This window comes from Hoplias malabaricus, chromosome X1, assembly GCF_029633855.1.
Source record: "Hoplias malabaricus isolate fHopMal1 chromosome X1, fHopMal1.hap1, whole genome shotgun sequence".
NCBI classification, from domain to species: Eukaryota; Metazoa; Chordata; class Actinopteri; order Characiformes; family Erythrinidae; genus Hoplias; species Hoplias malabaricus.
The window spans coordinates 3,006,116-3,028,652 of NC_089818.1; the positions used below are offsets into that span (position 1 = coordinate 3,006,116).

Below are 22,537 nucleotides of genomic sequence, written 5' to 3' on the forward strand. Positions count from 1 at the left end.
AGTCGACCAAGAATAATCCCCAGCTCACTATCTGATCATGTTTTACAGGGAGCACTCAGCAAGTTCAAGTGCATGAAAAATCCACACATTAAAGGGGTACTGCCTCAATTTTCTCAAATTTAATATATGTTTAAGACAGGCGTGGGCCAGTGTGGCTGCTGGATTTTAATCTATTCAGGCCAGAGCACACCTGATTTCACTCCTTTAATTAGTTGGCCTCAGTTAAACAACTGATCATGTGACCTTCTGGTTGGTTGGAACAAAAAGCAATTGAATTAAATTTTGTTTCCATTTCTTACCATGCAGCTATTCCAAATCATTTCCTTTTAAATGAACGTGTTGTGTTATAACCAGCAGGTGGCAGTAAAACACAGGGCCTATGTTACTATGTATAGAATAAAAATCCAAATAAATAACACATGTCTGTGCAAGTGAGTAAGCAGTGATAAGGCACAATCTCTTTTACTGCAAAATACCAAAACATCTTCCATGAAACATTAGGACAAAAACCTAACGACAACATCTTGACACACACACACACACACACAAAAACAGCTACAGATTAAAACATATGTACAATAATATTTCAGATATATACTATAAAGGCCAAGAAAAGAAATAATAAAATAATTCAAAAAGCACTATCTTTCGTTTGGAATGGTCTAAACACAAAAGCAGCAAAGTTAAAGACCAAAAAACAAATGGTTTATCATTACCACAGTCGTAAGCTTAATAGTCTTAAACAGGTTCTAAGCAAATATGTTCTTACAAGAGCACAGTTACCAGATGAAAGCTTTTCAACTTTTCGGAACACTGTAGTAGGCACAGGTGATATAAATATAAATGGTACTGTTCTGTTGATACAGACATCCATTTTAAGTGTACAGTAATAATACATTTCAAGGCACATTGGAAATCAGTCAAATCACACAAACATACTCTCCCCAAGCTGCAGTGCATGAGATTTAGGGGGATCTATCTGCAGAAATGGAGTATAGTGGTGTACAAAACCATATGTTTTTTATTTTTGGTTACTGTATAATCCCATGTAACTACCGCTGTGTTTTCATTCGCTTAAAAAGAGCCCTTCATATCTCCACAAAGAGTGGATCCTCTTCCCCCATGTTGTACTGGCATTTTTCTACAGTAGGCGAGAACAGAAAAACCAAACACCGGCTCGAGAAAGTGCCTTTCACATTTTAGCTTGGCACCTCAGGGCCACTGTAGGTTCTACTACATACTTGGAAGGAGAGGGGTGAGGGAGGGGCATTCACTTGGTTGCCATGTGTAACCTCACTGCTAAATGCCATTAAATCACACTGCACGTTTAACATAAGCACTCATCAACGTTGCGACTGAACCAGCCCTAATCATGTAGTGCTTCATCAGAAATATTGAAAAATAAAGAAAAGTGCTGTCAATCAGTTGATTATTCATGCTCCGTCCAAAAAGCAACTGGGCCCATATCCTGGAAGTGTTTACCAGATTTTGGACAAAATATGCATTTATGGTGGGAGCACGCATAGATCCATTATGAATATTAAAGACTAAAAGAGCTGAGAAAGACAAATAGTAAACACTGAACCTAAAACACCATCAATCCCTGACTTACAGTTTGTCCTTCAAACACAGAACCTTTATTGCTTTTCATTACTCTGCTTTCTCTTCTCTGTCCACTCTTTCATTTGTAAAACCTTCTGACATTTTCTTAGCATGAACTGGCCTTTCTACCTCTTTTTCTCTCTCTCTCTCTCTCAGGTTTAATTCTGTTAGATAAGGATCTCCACCAGGTCACAGTCTGGGAGTCTGATCCTCTGCCCTGCAGCCAGAACAGCTGGACCCTCGGACTTCATCTGAGAGGAAAGGGAATCTGCACACACACAGACAAAGGCAGAGATACATCAGCGTCCACTGCCTTCAAAGAATAAGCATAAAACATATGAAGATAATTTGCTCCCGTGTGGTTATTATCCAGTGAAACACTGCTGGAACGTCATAATTAATTTACTAAATCCTATCCTTAAAAACTGCATGAATCCTTTCACGATCTCTACGTAAACTACATGAATCTCTATAAAGGGTTATTTCAACAAGTGTCAGTTTCTACTGTGTCTTTATAAAGGGAAACCTTTTTGACAAGTAAATCTTGTTAGAATGATCCTTTATAGATGTTTATGTAGGTTCATGTCATGAAAGATTAAGTAGGTGTTATGTAGCCTTATGAACGAACACCTAACGTGTTACTCTTTCTTTGAAAAACCTAAAGCAAATTTCAGATTCCAAACATGTCTTGGCTGATCAGCTCCATTTGGAGTCGGGGGTAAAGCTGTCAGCTTTGAAGGCTGAAGATATGAAGCTGAGAAGAAATGCCCCCCGCCCTTCTCTCCCCCTCACCTGTCTTCCCTGATTTGGCTCGGCCTGAGGGGGGCGGGGCTTTGAGGTTCTCGGGGCTTCGCCCAGTTTGGGTGCTGCTTTCTCTGCTGGCTGATTTAGAATGGAGTGATAAAAGAGGAGTGGAAGGAAGGGAGGAGGAAAAGGGAGGTGGCAGCGGAGGGAGGGAGGAGGGGAGAGGAAGAGTGGCTGAGGAGCACGGGTATGGCAGAGAGGAGGAGGACGAATTCATTAAGGAAGGGAGAGGGAAGGAAGGACCGAGGGAGGAAGAGAGAGAAGGGGCGAGGGATGAAGAGAGAGAGGGAGAGAGGGATGAAAGCGAAGCAGAGAAAGAGGGGAGAGAGGGAGGATGATGATCCATGCTTTCTTTTTCCAGCAGCACACCTGCAGACATATAGTTATAATATTTTAATATCATCATGAACTTAACAAATGGACAAAACCATACTAGATGTGCTAGTATGTTAATGCTAGTTCTCCTGTGTGTGTGTGTGATACCTGCTTCAAAGTTCAGTAGTGTATAATCTCCAGTGTGTAGTATCCACAATAAAAATGGGACAATCTGTAGCAGCTGCACATGAGTCTAAGATCATTTCAGTGCCAAGTGTTGGCTAGAAGGGTATACATTTCCATAGTAAGTGTGTGTTTGAGCGTATACATTAGTGGGTTCTCTAGTGTATGTGTGTGTGTGTGTGTGTCTGTTTGCTTACTAGTGCTCCCCTTCCAGCCTTGAAGCTCCCCTCTCTCTGTCTGTGAGGCTTGGCGGGAGTGGAGGCTGGTTGCTATGGCGATGGAGGGCGTGGAGCGGGCGGGGCGTAAAGGGGTGGAGTCTCTGCGAGAACGCTGCTGCAGGACTTTGATCATCGCATCCTTCTCTAAAAGCTGAGCATGCAGATCCTTCATCCTACACACACACACACACACACACACACATTTACACATCCACACACACCCAAACACAAAACACATTCACAAATATAACAGAAACGTATTATTTAATCCACATGAATCAAATAATTTAATCATATACTCAGGGCCATGCAAGCAATACTAAACAAACATTAATATTTGATTTATATCATTGTTGTTAATGCTTCCAGAACAGAGGATTTTGCCCCTACACATGTGCAGCCGCAGTGCGCAACTGATTATTATCGAATTTATGTCTTGAGGATTTTCCTGCAGTTCAATAACAGATCTAATCAGATCTACCTGATTCCCTGGGTTCACCAGTTGACTCTGGCAAAAGGCTGACATATTAAGCTTACATTTGCATGCACAGAAGGTTGCTCATATGCAGTGTACAAATAATTAATTCTGACACCGCACCCTGTGGAGCAATAAGTCCAAATATGTATTTAATTAAGACTGAGAAGAAAACATTAGTCTGAGGAATGAATTCTCTATCACTCTCTACAGAACAGAACTAGCGAGAAGACCGAAAGCTGTAAAGCAGCTACACAGGAGCCCAACATCACTATGCCCAGTGCCACATATAGTTTAGAAGGGTGTAAAGCCCCAAAAAACTGGGATGTGAAGCAGTGGAACTGTTCTCTGGGGCGATGAAGCAACATTCAATAGCTTTGGGATGAGTTGGAGTAGTGTTTGTGATGCAGAACTAATCATTTAAAAACAGTATCTGATATACCTCAGGCTCATGTGGCAGAATGCAAACAAATTCTTGCAGCAATGTCCCAATATGTAGTGTATTCCCAGAAGAATAGAGGCTATACATTTGCCCTGTATTGTATGTAGGTTTATGAGTGTATGTCTTGTGTATTTGTAATTTGACTGTGATTTTGTGTGTGTGTGTGTGTGTGTGTGTGTGTGTGTGTGTACCTGGTCTCTATGTCCTGACACTGACGGCTGTGTGTTTTATCATCTCTGTCGTGCTGCCATAGACAACCATCACTGTAACTGCCACTGCGAGAATGCTGGATAATAGTGGTATCTCTACACAAACAAAACAAAACAAAAACACACACACACACTTTAATATTTCATTCTTGTTTTTTGGTCCAAGCTCATTGGCATTTCTGCTTCACGATTAATTACGCATTAGTTAACTGAACACATACCAGGGAGATGTATCTGGAACACAAACCTTTTTAGAAATCAAAAACAAATCCCAATGATGTAATTAAAAAATAACGAGAGATAAACATTCATTGACTCCACTGTAGTTTGAGTAGACAGTGTTAGCCTCAGGGATTTGGACTTGAGAGTTAAGAGCAACATAGTACATCTACAGTCACCAGCAGACCTGTCGTTAGCTCTCTTGCTCATTAATTAATGAGGCAGAGCGCTTAAAAAGAGAGCAAAACACAGCTGGACAAAAAACACAGAAGTATTTGTTTTTCTGTGTTAGACTTCCTGTTTGCTGTTAGAGTTAAAAAGCAGTGAGAGTCTTAACCACATCCTCAAGTTATCATCGAAAAAGAGCAGGACATGAAAGAAGTGGTTGGATATAACAAGCAAACAGTTATTATTAATTATTAAAAACATAAAGAAGATCGTTTTTTATGTCAGTGATTATCAAGTTATTTTTCAGACTGCATTTAAATTATTATTCCTGAAATTCCTGAAGGCATGTGCACATTTTTTTTAAACAAAATTCTCCCTCTGGACACTAAAAATAAGGTGGATACAAGACTAGGCTCATATCTCTGTTCATGAGAGAGATTAATAAACTCAAAACACAAAATCTGACACAACTCTCGTAATCATTTGGAGGACCTTCTCTGAAAACAGACACCATGTTTAGCGTCATTTTTAACCAGTGACATGTCTTCACTTTTATAATGATTTGCTAACGTGTTGTGATAGTCTCTCTCTCTCTCTCTCTCTCTCTCACACACACACACAGAAAGTTTTTAAAGTTTGAGATCTGGAACCATGAGGTTAACCTATGCATTTTAATTAACGTAACACCCCCTTGCGGCCAGACACAGAATGCAGCTTCACATATGTGTTGTGAAGAACAGTATTATGTGATATTATGTCCCTGTGTATTTTTCTGTGTGTGTGTAGGTGTGTATATATACCTCTGTGCTGCAGCTGTAGCTGCTGCCTCCATAGCAAACTGCCTCATGGCACTTTCTTCCAAATATTTCTGCTCCCATCGCATCATATCAGCCTCCAAACCCAGAATCCTCTCCTCTCTCTCCCTGAGCAGGTCCAGCAGTGCTGGGGCACTTGAGTCACACACTCCAGGAACAGACATGCCCACACCAGTGCGCTACACACACACACACACACACACACACACACACACACACACACACACGAACAGACACATAAATAACTGATGGTTATGGTTGGTTCTGGACGAGATAATTGTTATTTTTCTTACTGTTAGCCTCACAAACCACCCTTCTACAGCCATCAACTAACAATGTGTTTGTGTGTGTGTGTGTGTGTGTGTGTGTGTGTGTGGGATGTGAACCTGTTAAGAACACTTGACTAAGAAAAGGGAATAAACCCAAAACCAGAACACATGCACGGTCCGAGATGTGGAGTATTTGTGAAGTGCGGTTTTGGTTTTTGAGTCTATATTTTGTGTTTGGGACTCCTTGGGTAGTGAGAAGCAGAAAATACAACCAACTTGTACGAGGGGTCTTGGAACGGAACACCTGTTTATATGTATTCATAGAAAACACATGGAACACATGCATGGAGTTACATCCTGACTCTGAGTAAAAAATAAACACAAATTTATGCATGTAAATGATTTACCTGTTGTGATCGTAATGCTTCTAGTTCTCTTTCCAGTCGGGTTCGCAGACGTTTCTCCAGCTGTTCTCGTTTCTCACAGGCCGACTGGAGCTGACCCAGTGCCAACTGCAGACGCTCTACTCTCTCCACATAAACCTGCTTCTTCCCCAACTAAACACACAGAGAGAAAACAACAGATTGGAGGTCATGACCATTATTTCAAAACCTATATGAGCTTCCCCTTCTTTAAAGTGAAAATATGCCAATAATTCTAATTGAAATTTGCACGTAGGGAAGTTTATTTGAGATTACAAACTGAACCTGGTTTGAGGTGAGTGTGTGATTATTTAGGTATGGTGTTTCCATGAATGATAATTGATGAGGTATAAGATTACATTAATAGGCTACATCACCCTAAATGCAAGCACGCACTGAGATCTGCAGCTAAAAGGAAATGTAATATCATTTAAATAATTAAACTAAATAAGATGCTAAAAAATACAGCACCCGTTTAAGCTGCCCTTTATGACAACTGAACAAAACCTTCATAGTGTAACAAAATTACGTGTCCAGGGGGGTATTTACTCGTCCATATAATGATAAGTGTTGTGTAAAGAGGTTTTGGGACGTGCAAGTCCCTGCCCAGTGAATTCTACAGCAGTGTGTGGGAACAAAACACTGAGGTCCACTGGGAAGGCTGAGAAAAGAATGCTGTTTCCTTCAGAAACACACACTTACTTACACTGTCCATCATGCCTTTTATTTATAACTTAAAGATGACATTATTTAATTTTACCATTCAAAATTAGAAAACAATACTTATGAACACAATGTATGCAAAAGAGTCATAGACTCCAACACATCAGCTGCTCTTTACACAGTATAATACACTCAGTATTAAATCTAGCGCCCACCCTCTCCGTTCTTCAAAGGAGCGCCTACTAACACGACCAACCCCCCGTACAGGTCAGTTGAGGCTATTCTCATCTTTGGTACCACGCTGGTGGAACGAGCTTCCAAGCACCATCAGAGCAACAGAAACCCTCTCTGCATTCAAGAAATCATTGAAAACCCAGCTCTTCCGAGAGTATCTTTTGCACTGAATGTCTTTCTTTAATGCACTTATTACTTCCTGGCATATTGCACTTAATGTAAGGTACTTTGTATAATTTGTGCTGTAGTTCGAATATAAGATCCTCTTTTGTAAGTCGCTTTGGATAAAAGCGTCTGCCAAATGCATAATTGTAAATGTAAATGTAAATCTCTTTACACTAACTTCAATTAAAGTTTTTTAAGGATAATATTTGGAAGGCGACGATACTTCGATCTATAGCTTGCCATTTAAGTAGAGGGTAATGAACTTGATGTGAGCCTCTGCTGCCATTCCATGCAACTCTGACTCAGTTCCTCTGACACTGCATTGCTGAGATATTAATAACTTCTGGCCAGACATTGCAGCTATGAAACTCAAACTATTCCCTGGATCTCCACCCTCTTCCTTCTGCACAATTTGCCTCAGTCAGTAACCCCACTCACATTAAAGCCTGTTCACATGAGCTATGTGCACTAACACATGCTTCCTTAAAGGGACAATCACTCATTTTACCAATTAATAATTAATTATTTAGTTTTACAAGGTGCAAAACACATAAAACACTGTTGTAAAGTCTCTGAATTATCCAGTTTACGCTTCATAGGGTGGGTCCCCACATGACAGGCAATGTTTATAATAGGTTTCGAACAAAATCTGGATTACACCCACATAAGGGGAGACGTTTTTATATATATGTATATATATAAACATCACGCTGACTAACCTAAGCTATTCAATGTAAATTTAGTTATTTTAAGGCTGACTCTAGTTGTAAGAGGGCTTTACTCTAGTTACTCTAACCCTGAACTCTGTGCTGAAACGCAGTGGTTTAATTACAGTTTCACGTGCTCCAGGCAACATGTGCTATTTACCAAGCACCTTGTTACAGTGAGCTTGCACCAGAGGTCAATAATTTCAAACACTGACCTCCTCCTCCAGCCGGACCACTTTGCCCTGGGCGTTATTTAAAGCCTGCTCCAGAATTTCAATGTGACGCCGCTGATCTTCACTGGCCGAGCGAAGGGACTCTGCCTCCACTTCCAACCTCTCTATCTCTTTAATACTCTCCCTTCCTGAAAAAAAAACAAAAGACAGACAGAACTCCTTTATACTTTTACTTCACAGCAAAAACGTAAAAACCTGCGCAAATTTTATATGCTTCATTTCTATGAAAAACAAACACAACTCCTTTATCCTTTTACTTCACAGCAAAATTGTAAAGTATAAAGCGAGTATAAAGCTTTACTGCCTCTTCCTGTGAAAAACAGAAATAGACAGAAGAAATCTTTTCACTTCAAAGCAAAAATATAAAAAAAATATTCTGTACTTTGGATAAAGCCAAATGATTAATGGTTATTTAAATAAAATAGAGCCAATATGTAGTTGATTATTATGTTGTAGTATTGTATTGAAAGAAACACTATAAAACTGCACTGCAACAAACAAGAAGAATTGAGTATTATTATCAAATGTATTGATATTTATGACTCAAACTAAAAAAGGAAGCTTAGCTGTTCTTTCAAAACAAATACATATAAGTAGAATTTTCTTATAGAATATTTTGTTGTTTCCTCTCAAGTTGACTGCATCAGAGCTGTTATTTATACCTGGATAATATTTTGGGAATTAATACATTATCTTTCTTCTTTATCATTGTGACCACCTCCCTGTGGTACACTCACACGTGCGCTTTTTACAGATCTACAATGTAGTCTACCGAATTCCGTCTGTTGCTCTGCATACTTTATTTGCCCTCTTCCACCCTGGTCTTCATTTAACCCCCACAGAGCAGGTGTAATGTGGTGGTGGATCATTCTCAGTGCTGCAGTGACACTGACGTGGTGGTGGTGTGTTAGTGTGTGCTGTGCTGGCACAAGAGGATCAGACACAGCAGTGACTGCTGGAGAACAGTCCACCAACACAAAACATCTAGCCGACAGCATCCCATGGGCAGTGATCACAGAAGAAGGATTAGAGGAAGGCCAACACAACTGTGATGTGCTACTGTAAGGTTGAGCAACAAGGTAGCTGTGTCAAACAGAGTGAGAACTGAGTGTTAAAAACTCTAGAAGCACTGCTAGAAACACATACTAACACATTCCTACCACGTCAGTGTCAATTCAGCGCAATATATGGACCAAAGCCTGTAGCTTTCGAACTACAAAGTGCTCCTGTAGGGTCAGTGAGTATAGAAACAAGGAGGTGTCCATAATGTTATCGCTGATCAGTGTATGTCTTTTGCCCTTTAGATATACAATATGTTTCAAAAATGTCCATTTATCAGCGCTGGTCAGTGTGGGGTTTTTTTGGCCATTGTGGTTTTGTAGGAAATGAGATAATTCTATCTGCCTGAGAGTGAGGGGGCAGAGAGGGAGAGAGAGAAAGACAGAGAGAGAGAGAGAGAGAGGGAGAGAGAGAAAACAGTAGTGATATGGTGATGGTAAGCAGGAAATAATTTGGCCCGACTCCTGTGTCCACAGAGACAGAGAGTACAATCTCTTCCTGGCAAAAAAAAACAAAAAACCCATAAACACATTTTCACATGTTATAGTCCAAAATAAACCCAACACGGCTGTATTTCCAACATATTTTGCTGCACTGCAACAATGGATAATACAGTATACGACTGCCTGTCAGATAGATATTCTATCTGCAGTTTTTAGAAAAGTGTCCAAAGTTGAGCAAGGCATCATTTCACATTACCATCCACCAAACCAAAAGGATTAAAGGGACACTTCTTGATTCTTCGCTGCTGATTGGTCACAGTCACATGAAAGTTTACAAACGGGATGGTTTATGTTCATGGTTTACTTTGGGTCAGCATGCTCTTGACTTTGGTCACTCACTCTCAGTTTGGTAAAGTTGACTCTCCTCTTTTCCTTCTGTCTCCTGATTGGCCAACTGTCTATTTGCTGTTTCTAAACGGTCTGGATGGAAGGCAAAAAAAGATAAACATGAATAAAACACTTTATATACATATTTAATACACTGTTGGTACATGTGATTCAGTATTATAACAGTAACATCCACCAGAGCTGTGAATTATAATTTTTGGTCCTCATCTATGGGTCCTCATCAAACAAATATAACAGCTTAAGAGAGGTATTTAAGCAAAGCAGAATTTAAAGCTGGACAATTTCAGTCAAAATGTCAGAACCGGAGTGGCCATTCCATGTGACTGTGTTCACTGAAATCCTTCCTTTTACATTTTCCCATATGAAGAGGTTATATAAATTTACATTTACATTTATGCATTTGGCAGACGCTTTTATTCAAAGCGACTTACAAAAGAGGATCTAACATTCGAACTACAGCACAAATTATACACAATACCTTACATTGAGTGCAATATGCAGGAAGTAATAAGTGCATTAAAGAAAGACTTTCAGTGCAAGAGATACTCTCAGAAGAGCTGGGTTTTCAAGGATTTCTTGAATGCAGAGAGGGTTTCTGTTGCTCTGACAATGCTTGGAAGCTCGTTCCACCAGCGTGGTACCAGAGATGAGAATAGCCTCGACTGACCTGTACGGGGGGTTGGCCGTGTTAGTTGGCGCTCCTTTGAGGAACGGAGAGGGTGGGCGCTAACGTATGGTTTTAAGAGTCTATTGAGGAAGATGGGAGCAGAACCAGTGAATACTCTGAAGGCCATCATTAGTGATTTAAATTTGATGCGAGCAGCTAAGGGTAGCCAATGCAGCTCAACTAATAGGGGCATGACATGTGCTCTTTTTGGTTGGTTGAAGACCAGGCGTGCTGCAGCATTCTGGATCATCTGTAGCGGTCTCACAGCACAGGCCGGAAGACCTCTCAGGAGGGCGTTGCAATAGTCTAGACAGGAGATTACTAACGTCTGAACGAGGAGCTGTGTTGTATGTTGAGTTAGGTATGGCCTAATCTTCCTTATGTTGAATAGGGAGAAGCGGCACGATGGAGCTACAGCGGTAACGTGATCTGCGAAGGTCAGCTGGTCATCAATCATGACACCCAGGTTTCTTACAGCCTTGGTGGGAGCCACTGATAGGGACTCTAGCTTGATGCTGATGTTGTGGAGAATAGCTTGCTTGGCTGGGAGGACCAGTAGTTCAGTTTTGGATAAATTCAATTGGAGGTGATGTTCCTTCATCCATGTAGATATGTCAGAGAGACAGTTAGAGAATCGAGTTGCCACTGAAGTGTCTCCTGGAGGAAAGGATAAATAGAGCTGTGTGTCATCTGCATAGCAGTGATAGGAGAAGCCGTGCGAATGTGTGATTGGGCCTAGAGAGGTAGTGTACAAGGCAAAGAGGAGGGGTCCCAGCACCGAGCCTTGGGGCACACCTGTGGTGAGGTGGTGTCGCGCTGATGTTTGTCCAAGCCATGACACACTGAAGGATCGTCCAGTGAGATAAGACTCAAACCAGGAGAGTGCATTGTTCTTGAAGCCCATGTCAGTGAGTTTGTTTAGTAAGATGTGGTGGTTGACCGTATCAAATCCTGCTGATAGGTCGAGCAGAATGAGCTCGATAAGCACATAAATATTAATATGGCTTTATGAAACACACCCTTAGGTTTTTTCGAACGTATAAAATTCCTGTAAACCTCCGGCTCACCTCTCAGATCCCGGTTGAAGTCGTGCAAGCGTCTGATCTCACCCTCCAGTTTGATCCGCATGCTTTTATCTAAGGACTCCCGCTTTGATGAGCTCTTCACCAGACTCTCATATGCATCAGAGAGACGGCCCACTTCAGCCTCCAACTACACACACACATACACACACACACACACACACAAAATGCATTTACTTATTCATTCAGAATTACTTTCAAGCCACATTAGGTCTCTCAGTGTTGTTCAGATAACATTATACTTTGGGCCTATGCTGTTTTTCATTAAGAGTTCTTACCAGCATTTTACACTGAGCTGGTAATAAGTGTTAACTTATTAATTCATATGGAGGGGCAGCCATTTGTCAGTCAACAAAAATAACTATCAGTTTCTCTTGGCTATTCTTATTTAATAAAAGGTTTTCTAAACGTATTTCTCTATATCCTGCTCATTAATAAATTCTGCTACTGATGTTTTATCCTTCTGACACCAGTGCTATCACTTTCTTGAATGATTCCAACAATTAACTACTTATATATTTTTGCAATTTTTTTTACATTTTCAAATATTGAAAATATTATAAAAATCATATAATTGTTATTGAAACATTTTATATTGTGATATTTATTGATAACAAATTATTGTCCAGCCCTCAATTCTACGGGAGAAATTGTCAAGTTTGGTATGTGACTTTAAACTATGTAAACTGCAGATTTAAAGACTGTCACCCAGATATTTGCCTACAAACGTACATAACCGTATACTGGACCCTACCCAGAATCATTGGGCCCAAATCAGGCATTAAAAACTAATGTTATATATTTTAAATCTACAAATTTGAAGGTGTTGTCCAAAACATTTTCATTTTTTTACTCCTGCATTCTGGAATAAAATATCCTACAATTCTAACAATACAACTAACTTTTTCATTAAACACTCAAGCTGTATTCTGCCCTGAAACCTTCTGTTGTTCACTGTTTTCAGTCACATTCCAGCATCCACACAGTGAGCTGCTGTTCCAGCACCAATTCCATTGCATTGTAAAACAGAGAACAAGCAAATAACTCCATGGGGTCAAGCAACAAACAATACAACAACCCCTCACTGCTGACCCATGAATGTCGGGCGGCTTAATGCTTCTTAAAGCACTAAAACCAACCTGCTATTCACCCGTTTTTAGTGACCAAATACTGCTTTTTTTTAGTTCCTGTTTTCTTAAGTCTGCTAAATATTTTACAGGAATAAAGTCCAAGGATAACTTATACTTTCTCAGTAGCAAGATCAGAATGAGCATTGACCAACATACTAAATTATGCCAAAGTTATATAAACAGTAAATCAGTCAATACAGCCTGTAGCTATAATTTAACATGTAATAAGTCCATTCATTTCTATACTTGGCTGATTACATTGTAGCAACTGATTTTTAAAAGAACCATTCCATTAAAGTCAATACATGTTGTGTTACTTTAAAACTAAAAGCAATAAAAAGTTTATTACTGCATAACAAAGGTGTGAAAATCAATATAATAAAAGCACCTCGTACCCGTAGTAGTTTTCCAGCTTTCTCTGATTGGATGAGGAGCTCCTGTCTGAGTCTCTGGTTTTCTTCACTGAGGGCTCCCAGCATATGCTGAGTTTGGCTGACCATTGAGATCGCATCTCCATGTGCTAGCTGACCAAGGTGCCCAGGATGGCTCTGGAACTGGAGTGAAGACTGAGGCTGGTACTGGGAGAGAGCCACTGGATGAGGGATTACACCGGAGCTATGGAACGGTTCGGCGGGGAGCTCTAAAGATAATGGAACAGGGCTCATACTGGGAGGGTATACTCCCTGAGATTTAAGTTTAAAAGGGTACTCCGGAGGTGGACCTCGATGGTCCAGAGAGGATTTGTTTGAGGGTAAAGGTGGTGGCAGTGGAGGAGCTGTGGTTTTGTTGTTTTTGTTGACTGGAGAAGATTCGTTATCAGGTCTTTCTGAGGTCTCCTTTGGGTTCGGTGAATATAGAGCCCTGCTTTGCTTGGCACCGTTCCGCTCCAGACTGAGCTGCATAATCCGTTCACTGAGGGATCTGACGTGACCTTCTTTGAGCTCGGCCAAACCTTCGTCTCGAGGAGGAGTGACCCCTATGAAACCTCTCTGTACCCAAGCCCGGCCTTCAACACGGGCCTTCATTGGGACAGCCGAGAGACAGGAAGAAGAGGAGGATAGGGAAGAAGGAGAGGAGAGTGATGGCGCAGAAGAAAGAGAAGGAGGGCAGGAGCTAGTGCCGGTGGGATTATAAGATTGATGCTGCTGCTGTTGGTTCTGTGGACCCTGATGATGACCTGGGTTTATAACGTTCTGCTGGTTTGCCCTGATGCTGGCTTGGGTTAGGTTCTGGCCCGGATGTGGATTGTTTAGGACAGTCTGATTAGGGATTTGTAAAGCTGTATGTGTATAACCCAGAGATTGAGAAGATACCTGCTGGTCATTCTGAATCTGTTGGCCTCTGAAAAGCTGAGACTGGTTCTTAGCTTCTTCATAAGATGGAAGTTCCAGGCTTCCAAGGCCAGGAAGGTTGAGGGTTCCCTGGGCACTTCCTCCACTATTCTGGCCACCATTCTTCTCCATTGAACAGGAGTCCACCTGATGCTCCTGCCCTTGGGGCTCCTGCCGTGGCTGAGTCTGAGGTGGCACTGCTTGGCACAGTGGTACCAGGTGCCCATCCTCTTCAAGAAGCAGGTTCTCGGTCGAGACGGGATTGCTAGATGACAGCATGTGAGGGATTCCAGTGGTGTTGTCGTTTTCTGAGCCACCTACAGTTTCTCCAGTGCCGTAACGAAGATGTTCTTGCATCAGCCGCTGAAGAACGGTTCCAGAAACACCATCCTCCGAGCTGCGCATACTTGCGCTCAATGTAGGGGGTGCTGTGGGGCACTGGCTCACGCCAAACAGCTGAGCCACCTCACCTGATGGCAAATAAATAAGAAAATCAATCAGATAAAACATCCAAACATCCAACCAAGCCTAATACTTATCAGATCAATTGCATCCAATTTATTTAGGGATTCAGGGTATAATTAAAGCTTTAGAGCCCAAGTGATTTAAGCAAGTCTACCTTACAACCTTAAGTGAAGATACAGATCACATAAAATGAAGAAATATATTTGTTTTGAAAAGGGAAAAATATTTTGTTCTCTAATTAGATTAATAGCTGATAAATGCAACTGAAAAATATTTCTTTAATAACAAAATGAAGCAGTGCAGTAGAAACTGGGAGTTTTTGTAAAAAAAGGAAAGATCTGTGATTAACACCATCAGTCTCATTCCTTTGCTATTTCAGGATTACCAAACGGTATAGTCCAGGATTATAATTATAAATGAATGGCAGTCACACCATCTGGTGAGAGTTTCGCATGCCTAAGTTCAGTGATGTACAGATGGGGTGGAAATCGAGAGCACCATGGAGGGGGTATGAGAACATTTGAAGTTTGTAATTGGATGCGTTTAACCCCCCCGGCTAGGTCAGATGCAGTCTTGGAGATCCAGGGTGTCTGTGCATGTGTGAGTGAGAGAGAGAGAGAGAGAGAGAGAGAGAGAGAGAGAGAAAGAAGATGTCTGGGAGTTCTTTGAACCACTGTTAAATTTTGTGATTGTTAATGCAAACACTTCAAACAGGAAACATAGACCAGAGCTTTTTCGACTCCCCTTGGATCAAAAAAAAAAAAAAACAAGGACCCACTGAGATCTACTGTCTTCTTCCTCATTTCGGCATGTATGATTTATAACGTGATTATTTTCCAGAAATGTTCAACAGCTGCTATATATACAAGACAAAATATATACTGTCAGACTCTTATTTTACATACTTAAAAAGCGTTTAAATTATTTGCACCACCAACCATTCATATTTGACCAAGTTCCTTTTCACAATGTTGCATGTTAACACATACATATAAATTAAACTTCTTATCAGGCCAGAAAGTAATGATATAATGACAAGAGTGGGCATGAAGGTGATGACAAAACCTTACCTTTAGTTCCTTAGTTACTTTTAGCTTTGAAATATGCATTTGTTACTGCTGTAAATATGCATTTTATTTAAAGCTTGTATCTACGTGCAACTACCTTCCAAAACAACCCGACTGGCCAAAAAACAAAGCGGCCAATTGCACAGCAGTCCATCAAACAAAAAGACAAATAGGCTAACATGGCTAAAGGCCAATAGCTAGCAATCCAATAGTCAGCCCACCAGGCTAACACATAAAGAAATGCCAACATCTCCACAGTACACAGACTAACAAGCCAAAGACCAAATGTACAACAGCCCAACAGACTAAAAAGGCAACATGCAAACACTCAAATTAAGGCCAAAATCCCGGCAGCCAAACACATAACAAAGCAAACAGCCTTCAGGACAAAATCCCAACAGTCACAAATCCCAAAAAACTTTTAGCCCAAAAGTCAAACAGCTCAAATAGTACGCCCAAAACAACCTAAGACACCAATCATTATATACTGTCAAGTTTTTGATATTTCACACACTTTTTAAACTATTTCCACTAACACATATCTTTTCGGACACTTTATTCACCAAGTGAAGTTGCTGGTTCACACATATTAAAATACATTTCTTCAGTTGGCCTGAAGGTAATGATATATAATGACAAGTGCGGGCCAGAAGATTACTTTTTACATGACTATTTTTCACATTAATTTTAGCTCCTCATCTCTCATGTGTGTATTTGTTTCTGTTGTAAATATTAAATTTTCAATATAAATGTGTACAGCTTATAAGCCTAAAACTGAAAAAATGCCAGGTCAAAAATTCGATGGCCTGACAGACCAATAGCCACGAAGCTAAGATGCCATGCACCCAATAATAAGCTAGAAACCCATGAATTATAAAGTCCAAATGGCCATAAGTTTAATAGGAATAAAAAAAACCACACACACACACAAAGTTACCAACGGCCCAAATGTTGAACAACCCGAAAACCCAACAGCCAAAAAGTCAAATGCTCCCTATAAGCTCACCAGCACAAAAGTCCAACGGCCCTAAAGGCTTTTGGCCAAACTCTCCTACCGCTCCACGCGCGATTACGCCACCACCTCACGCGACCAAAATAGAAGCTGCATGAGCTGAGGCCACGGCGAAAATCCGTTATAAACAGTTTATCACAAACTACACAGTCACAGCAGGTTTCCTAACTAAAATGACACTCCAGGCAGTATATCAACTACACTGAACTCGTATTCGTTACTTAGTGAAATTCTACAGACATGTTTGGTGTTAAATTTACTCGCGGTAACTGCCAGTGCTGCTGGTAGAAGTCTGAGATCTGAAGTAAACACTCACATTAAACGCTACTTCTCTTCCTGAATCGGGTAATTTAAAGTGTATTTTCCCCCGAGGTTTGAGGCAGTACAGACATCACATGGTGCTCCAAAATTTAGATCACATCATCCGCTAGAACAGAGAGAGAGAGAGAGAGAGCGAAGGAGAAAGAGAGTAAAAGTTTGGGGTCCTTTACCTGTTCAGTAAAGTTTAACAACTTCTTCTCCTCCTTCGAGCAAAAACAAGCTCCTCTCAGCAGAATCCACCAACAACAATCAGCACCATTCATAGCGGAATGGCAAGAATGTTCCCAAAGCTCCAGATAAACCAGCCCAGGGTCCTAAAGCCCCCCGGACCAAACAGGAAAGACCCCCCCCCACACACACACACACACCACCACCCTCCCCCCACCATACTCCCGTCCTCCAGCAAAGTACCAAAACACACACACACACACACAGTGCTGGAGGAAACGCCTACAGCCTACAATGGGATGTTTACAAAATAACAGAACATACAACCCATGCTCCTAGACACATACCCAACATTTTACTCATGGTGCATAGGTACGTATAATATATCTAAATATGTATACATATGTATTTCCTGAAGAAAATGCAGAGCTTATCAGTTCCCTGGTGGCCGTTAGGTGGTTGTTGGTTGCTAGGTTTGAATAAATATATAAATAAAGAGCCAATAATTATCATTTTATTTACTGGCCACAACCACCAGTGAGCCTAAAATAATAATGTAAACATACTAGTAATATGCCTTACAATGAACAGCATATACCATGAATGTATTTAAACCAAAAACACTGTCAAAACTATTGTAGAACAATGTCTTAGGCATGTAACAGTACACTTTTAAGGTGGACATCTAGTTTCATTCACCGACATTGTTCTTACAAGCATCTTTTCCATGGGAGGGAGCTATCAAATGTGTATCTGCTTCCTTTCACTGACTGTTCAATACAAACAGCTTTTCACTCGGAGGGAGCTTTTAATGGTGGATGTCTGGTTCCATTCACAACCTCTGTGAACAGTACCGACTCTATAATTTTCTATAGTGACTCACTTCAAACCACTCTGCATGACTTCAGTTGACAATGGATTAATTAAACAGAAACTCTGGATTTTTTTCCTTCAAACTAAGCACATCCATTGTAGCGGGGAAGAAGTTCCAGAAGCCCTACTTACTATTTAATGAGAAAATGAATTAAATAAGGAAACTCGAACCATTCATTACTGCAAGACGTCAGGCTTAATGGCAATGAGATTTATCCAGTCATTCGATGGATTCTGCATCTTTGAAGTCTTTCGTTTGTGTGTGTGAATGTGGTGCACTGAACTTAGTTCATTTAAATATGTCCATCATTTCCACATCAGCAATATACCATCGACATAATTTAGAGCAGAAAAAGTACATTCAGGGACAAATTATTATGACATATGTTAAATTCATATGGAAATGATGGACTTATTTGAATTAACTCACTGCGTTGCTTTATTCAGTGCATTTACAAAGGAATTATTATTCTGTGTGTATGTTTGTGTTTGTGTGTGTGTGTGTGTGTGTGTGTGTGTGTCCGTACCATACAGCATGTCCAGGGACTGCTGGTGCTGGTGTATTCCTATCTGATCAAGCCACTGAGCCACATCATTAGGAATCCATTCTCCAGGCTCCATGACAAGTTTCTTGCCTAAAATATAAATACACATATTTGCATATACATAATGAGGTATAATGAGTTATGTCAGCTACTTTACACTGCACTCATTACGTTTGTTAGTATAATCTCCATAAAGAAGCGTGAAATAAAATGGGATGCTCTGAGCAGCTGCACATTAGCCTTTAATGGAGCTTTTATACTCTTTTTCCTAGATTTAACACACATTTAAATATACATATACATATAAAATTTACATAAAATAATTACAAAAACAGGGCGGCACGGTGGTGAAGCAGGTAGGTGTCGCAGTCACACAGCTCCAGGGACCTGGAGGTTGTGGGTTCGATTCCCGCTCCGGGTGACTGTGAGGAGTTGGTGTGTTCTCCCTGTGTCTGCATGGGTTTCCTCCGGGTGCTCCGGTTTCCTCCCACAGTCCAAAAACAGTGAGTGAATGTGTGTGTGTCTGTGTTGCCCTGTGAAGGCCTGGCGCCCCCTCCAGGGTGTATTCCTGCCTTGCGCCCAATGATTCCAGGTAGGCTCTGGACCCCGGCGACCCTGAACTGGATAAGGGTTACAGATAATGAATGAATGAATGAATGAATAATTACAAAAACCTACAGCTTGTGTAAGCTTTGTTATCATCTGCTGATGTTAACATTTGCAAGAAGTTGTCGAAATGTGTTTAAGTTCATGTTCCCTCTGTAAACGTTTTTCCCAAACTTTCTTTAGGTTAAAGGTTTCGTGTCATTTCAGCAGCTTCTCTATTATATGACAGCGCTGTGCACCTAATGGACTTTATGAGAGTATTTACTAATAATGAATCTATTATTAACCAGCAGCTCTTAACACTTTCTCAGCATTAATGATCTGCTTTGGTTAGATTTTATTCTCTCGCAGTGAGAAGAAGCAATTAGTGCTTTAAAACTGATTTCATATATCATACTTCTTATTACAATTTTTTAATAAATGTGCAGTTGCGTCACCTGCTTTTTAGCATCTGTAAAAAACAAAATGAGGTATTCTGGAGCTCCACGCGAGCCTAAAGCCATCAGATCTAATGCCAAGTGTTGAATAGATGGGTATCAAATTCCCTTTATGAAGTGATGAAGTCACGGTCAGATCTTGTCACACTGTCACATCCAATACATTTAGGATTAAACGAGTGTCAGATATAATCATCCATCCTCAGCCCCTGCTCTCATGGCTAAATTCCATCAAATTCTTCCAGTAATGTTCCAACTGTTAGTTTAAAACCATACCAGAGTCTGTTTCTCCATATCTCTCCTGTTAGTGTCTTAACAATGTAGCGTAAATACCATGTAAATATAGAAACTAGTGGAACAATGACATATGAGGGAAACATGAAGTATTGAGTTTGGAATGCAAATGTCAACATTTCTTGTGGACTCTGGAAACCCAGGCCTGTTTATATGGTTCAGTTGGAGTCATATTTGGCCAACATTCATCTCAAGATGCACTTATAATAGATTAAGTTGTACTATTTCATTTGGTGTCATTATTTTAAATGACTTTTAACTACAGTGAAGTAGGCAGCGTTCAATTAAAGGAAACATAAGAAGACTCCACTCTTGATTTGTCTCCTTTAAAGTAGTAATAAGTGATTGTTATGCACGGCAATAAGCTGGGAATAACATGCACACACATACATGCGTGCACAAGTGAACAGTCACACACACACACACACACACACACACACACACACACACTCAGTGAGCTTATTAAACCCCTTCATCAGATCTCAAAAAGGCCTTGCAATCATATTTTACATTTTCAAAGACTCAGATATCTGATTGACTGAAACAATTTTGAGGCTTGGAGATGTTAAGCTGAGAACTTCTGAAGATAATTTGCATATAAATAGCCAGCTGTTGCATACAAAAAAAGACTTCATTATTCTAGAGTGCATTATTTATGTAGTCAATGCAATGCACATTAACTAGTAATTTTACATGGTATGTGCATGTACGTGTTCTCCCCGTGTCCGCGTGGGTTTCCTCCGGGTGCTCCGGTTTCCTCCCACAGTCCAAAAACACACGTTGCAGGTGGATTGGCGACTCGAAAGTGTCCGTAGGTGTGAATGTGTGTGTGTCTGTGTTGCCCTGTGAAGGACTGGCGTCCCCTCCAGGGTGTATTCCCGCCTTGCACCCGATGATTCCAGGTAGGCTCTGGACCCTCCGCGACCCTAAATTGGATAAGCGGTTACACATAATGGATGGATGGATGGATGTGCATGTACAGATATGTATACATACACTGTCCATTTTATCAGCTCCATTTACAATAAAGGTGACCTATTTTGTAGTTCTACAATCACAGACTGTGATCTACCTTTTGCACCGATAACTTTATTAGCCAACTTTCACCCTCTTTCACAAGAGCAGGCACTTTTGGGTTATCATCAATCATTCTCAGTGCTGCAGACCCTGAGGTGGTGGTGGTGTAGTAGTGTATGTTGAGCTGATTCAAATCCAGCAGCACTGTTGTTTCTGATCCACTCACACCAATGCAACACCCACTATCCCACCACCACAAAACCATGACGTCAGTGTAAGTGCAGCATTGAGAGTCACCCACCACCCAAATCATATCTGCTTTCTGGTGGCTCTGTGGAGGTCCTGACCAATGAAGAATAGGGTGAAAGGTATAAGTCTATCCACTCGCCATCGAACTATTCTCAGTCCAGATGCTGTGCCTGATCCACTCGTACCAGCACAACACACACCACCACCAAGTCAGTGTCACTGCAGCGCTGAGCATGATCCACCACCCGAATCATACCTGCTCTGTGGGGGTACTATAGGGGTATAAGAAAGTATTCATAGAAACAAGGAGAGTACAGACTGTAATCTAGAACTACAAAGTGCTCCTGTATGGTCAGTGGAGCTGATAAAATTGGCAATGAGTGTAGATACAAGGAGTGTTCCAAATCCAGTGATTCTTCAAAGTAATCTGCTGCATTTTTGTAATTATACATTCAAAATGGAGTCATACTTCTTTCTTACAGTGAACAAGGCAGTGTCCAATTACTGGAAATTGAAGTGGCTTCAACTTTTGATGTTCTTCCATCAAAACTGTAAATGTCATGACATTTCCCAGAGCTTTAGATTCCAAGCTAAACTGTGCATATAGTTATCAGAAATGCTTTGGAATACACTGTGAAGATGAACTGAACTGAACAGGCACTTCACATTTTAAATTTGCTCAGGATCTGGAGGCAACATGAAATCGTGCAGCTTATTAGCATATAATTAGCATGTTATTATGCGTTCTTCCACAGTTAATTACAACTGTGCTTGTATTAGAGGGACCAAAATGAAAACATTTTAACCCTAAACCTCTGAAAATGCTTACTTCCATCTACATTGATGTTGCAGTATAAACAGTAGAAGAGAAGTGAATGTGTAATCCGGTTTTGTTTTGGTCCCTACAACACACACACACACACACACACCTGGCGGCACACACACAAACACAGACATCACACACAAATCACATACACATCAGCAATAACGAGAGGAGGTAAATCAGCCTATGACATGCCTGAATTGTCTATCTTTTTTATCTTTTCATCATCTTCCCTCTTTATCGCTCCTCTCTGCCAAGTTCAACATGTATTCTCTCTCTCTCTCTCTCTCTCTTCCTCTCACTCTCTCTCTCTTTCTCTTCCTCTCTTTCATTCTCTCCCTCTCTCATTCTCTCTCAAAAGTGTGCGAGGCTCTCTGATGTGTTCATCCATCTCTTT

General features: G+C 40.7%; 1 protein-coding gene across 2 annotated transcripts; it reads right to left on the reverse strand.

Annotated features, from left to right (window-relative positions):
* Nucleotides 1-227: 227 nt before the first annotated feature.
* On the reverse strand, nt 228-17,405 carry LOC136676007 (angiomotin-like protein 1). 2 transcript variants are annotated; one of them, XM_066652853.1, is made up of 11 exons: nt 17,299-17,405; nt 13,328-14,733; nt 11,788-11,932; nt 10,045-10,125; nt 8,126-8,271; nt 6,127-6,276; nt 5,436-5,629; nt 4,231-4,344; nt 3,102-3,295; nt 2,395-2,775; nt 228-1,870 (listed from the first exon to the last, which is right to left on the reverse strand). In XM_066652853.1, exons 2-11 carry the CDS (start codon nt 14,666-14,668, stop codon nt 1,770-1,772), a joined length of 2,847 nt encoding a protein of 948 aa, XP_066508950.1. In that variant the 5' UTR covers nt 14,669-14,733; nt 17,299-17,405; the 3' UTR covers nt 228-1,769. The 2 variants fall into 2 exon arrangements, with proteins under 2 accessions (XP_066508950.1, XP_066508951.1); XM_066652854.1 differs by lacking the exon at nt 17,299-17,405 and adding an exon at nt 16,802-16,846.
* Between the last annotated feature and the right edge of the window lie 5,132 nt (nt 17,406-22,537).

Bases quoted from the DNA above. Each gene is read 5' to 3' on its own strand.
- LOC136676007 (XM_066652853.1), bottom strand. From the start codon at position 14,668: ATGCGCAGCTCGGAGGATGGTGTTTCTGGAACCGTTCTTCAGCGGCTG. The intron at 10,126-11,787 runs GTGAGCCGGAGG...CCTTCCATCCAG, and splicing joins CTTCAACCGGGATCTGAGAG to ACCGTTTAGAAACAGCAAAT. The intron at 2,776-3,101 runs GTAAGCAAACAG...ATATGTCTGCAG, and splicing joins AGGCTGGAAGGGGAGCACTA to GTGTGCTGCTGGAAAAAGAA.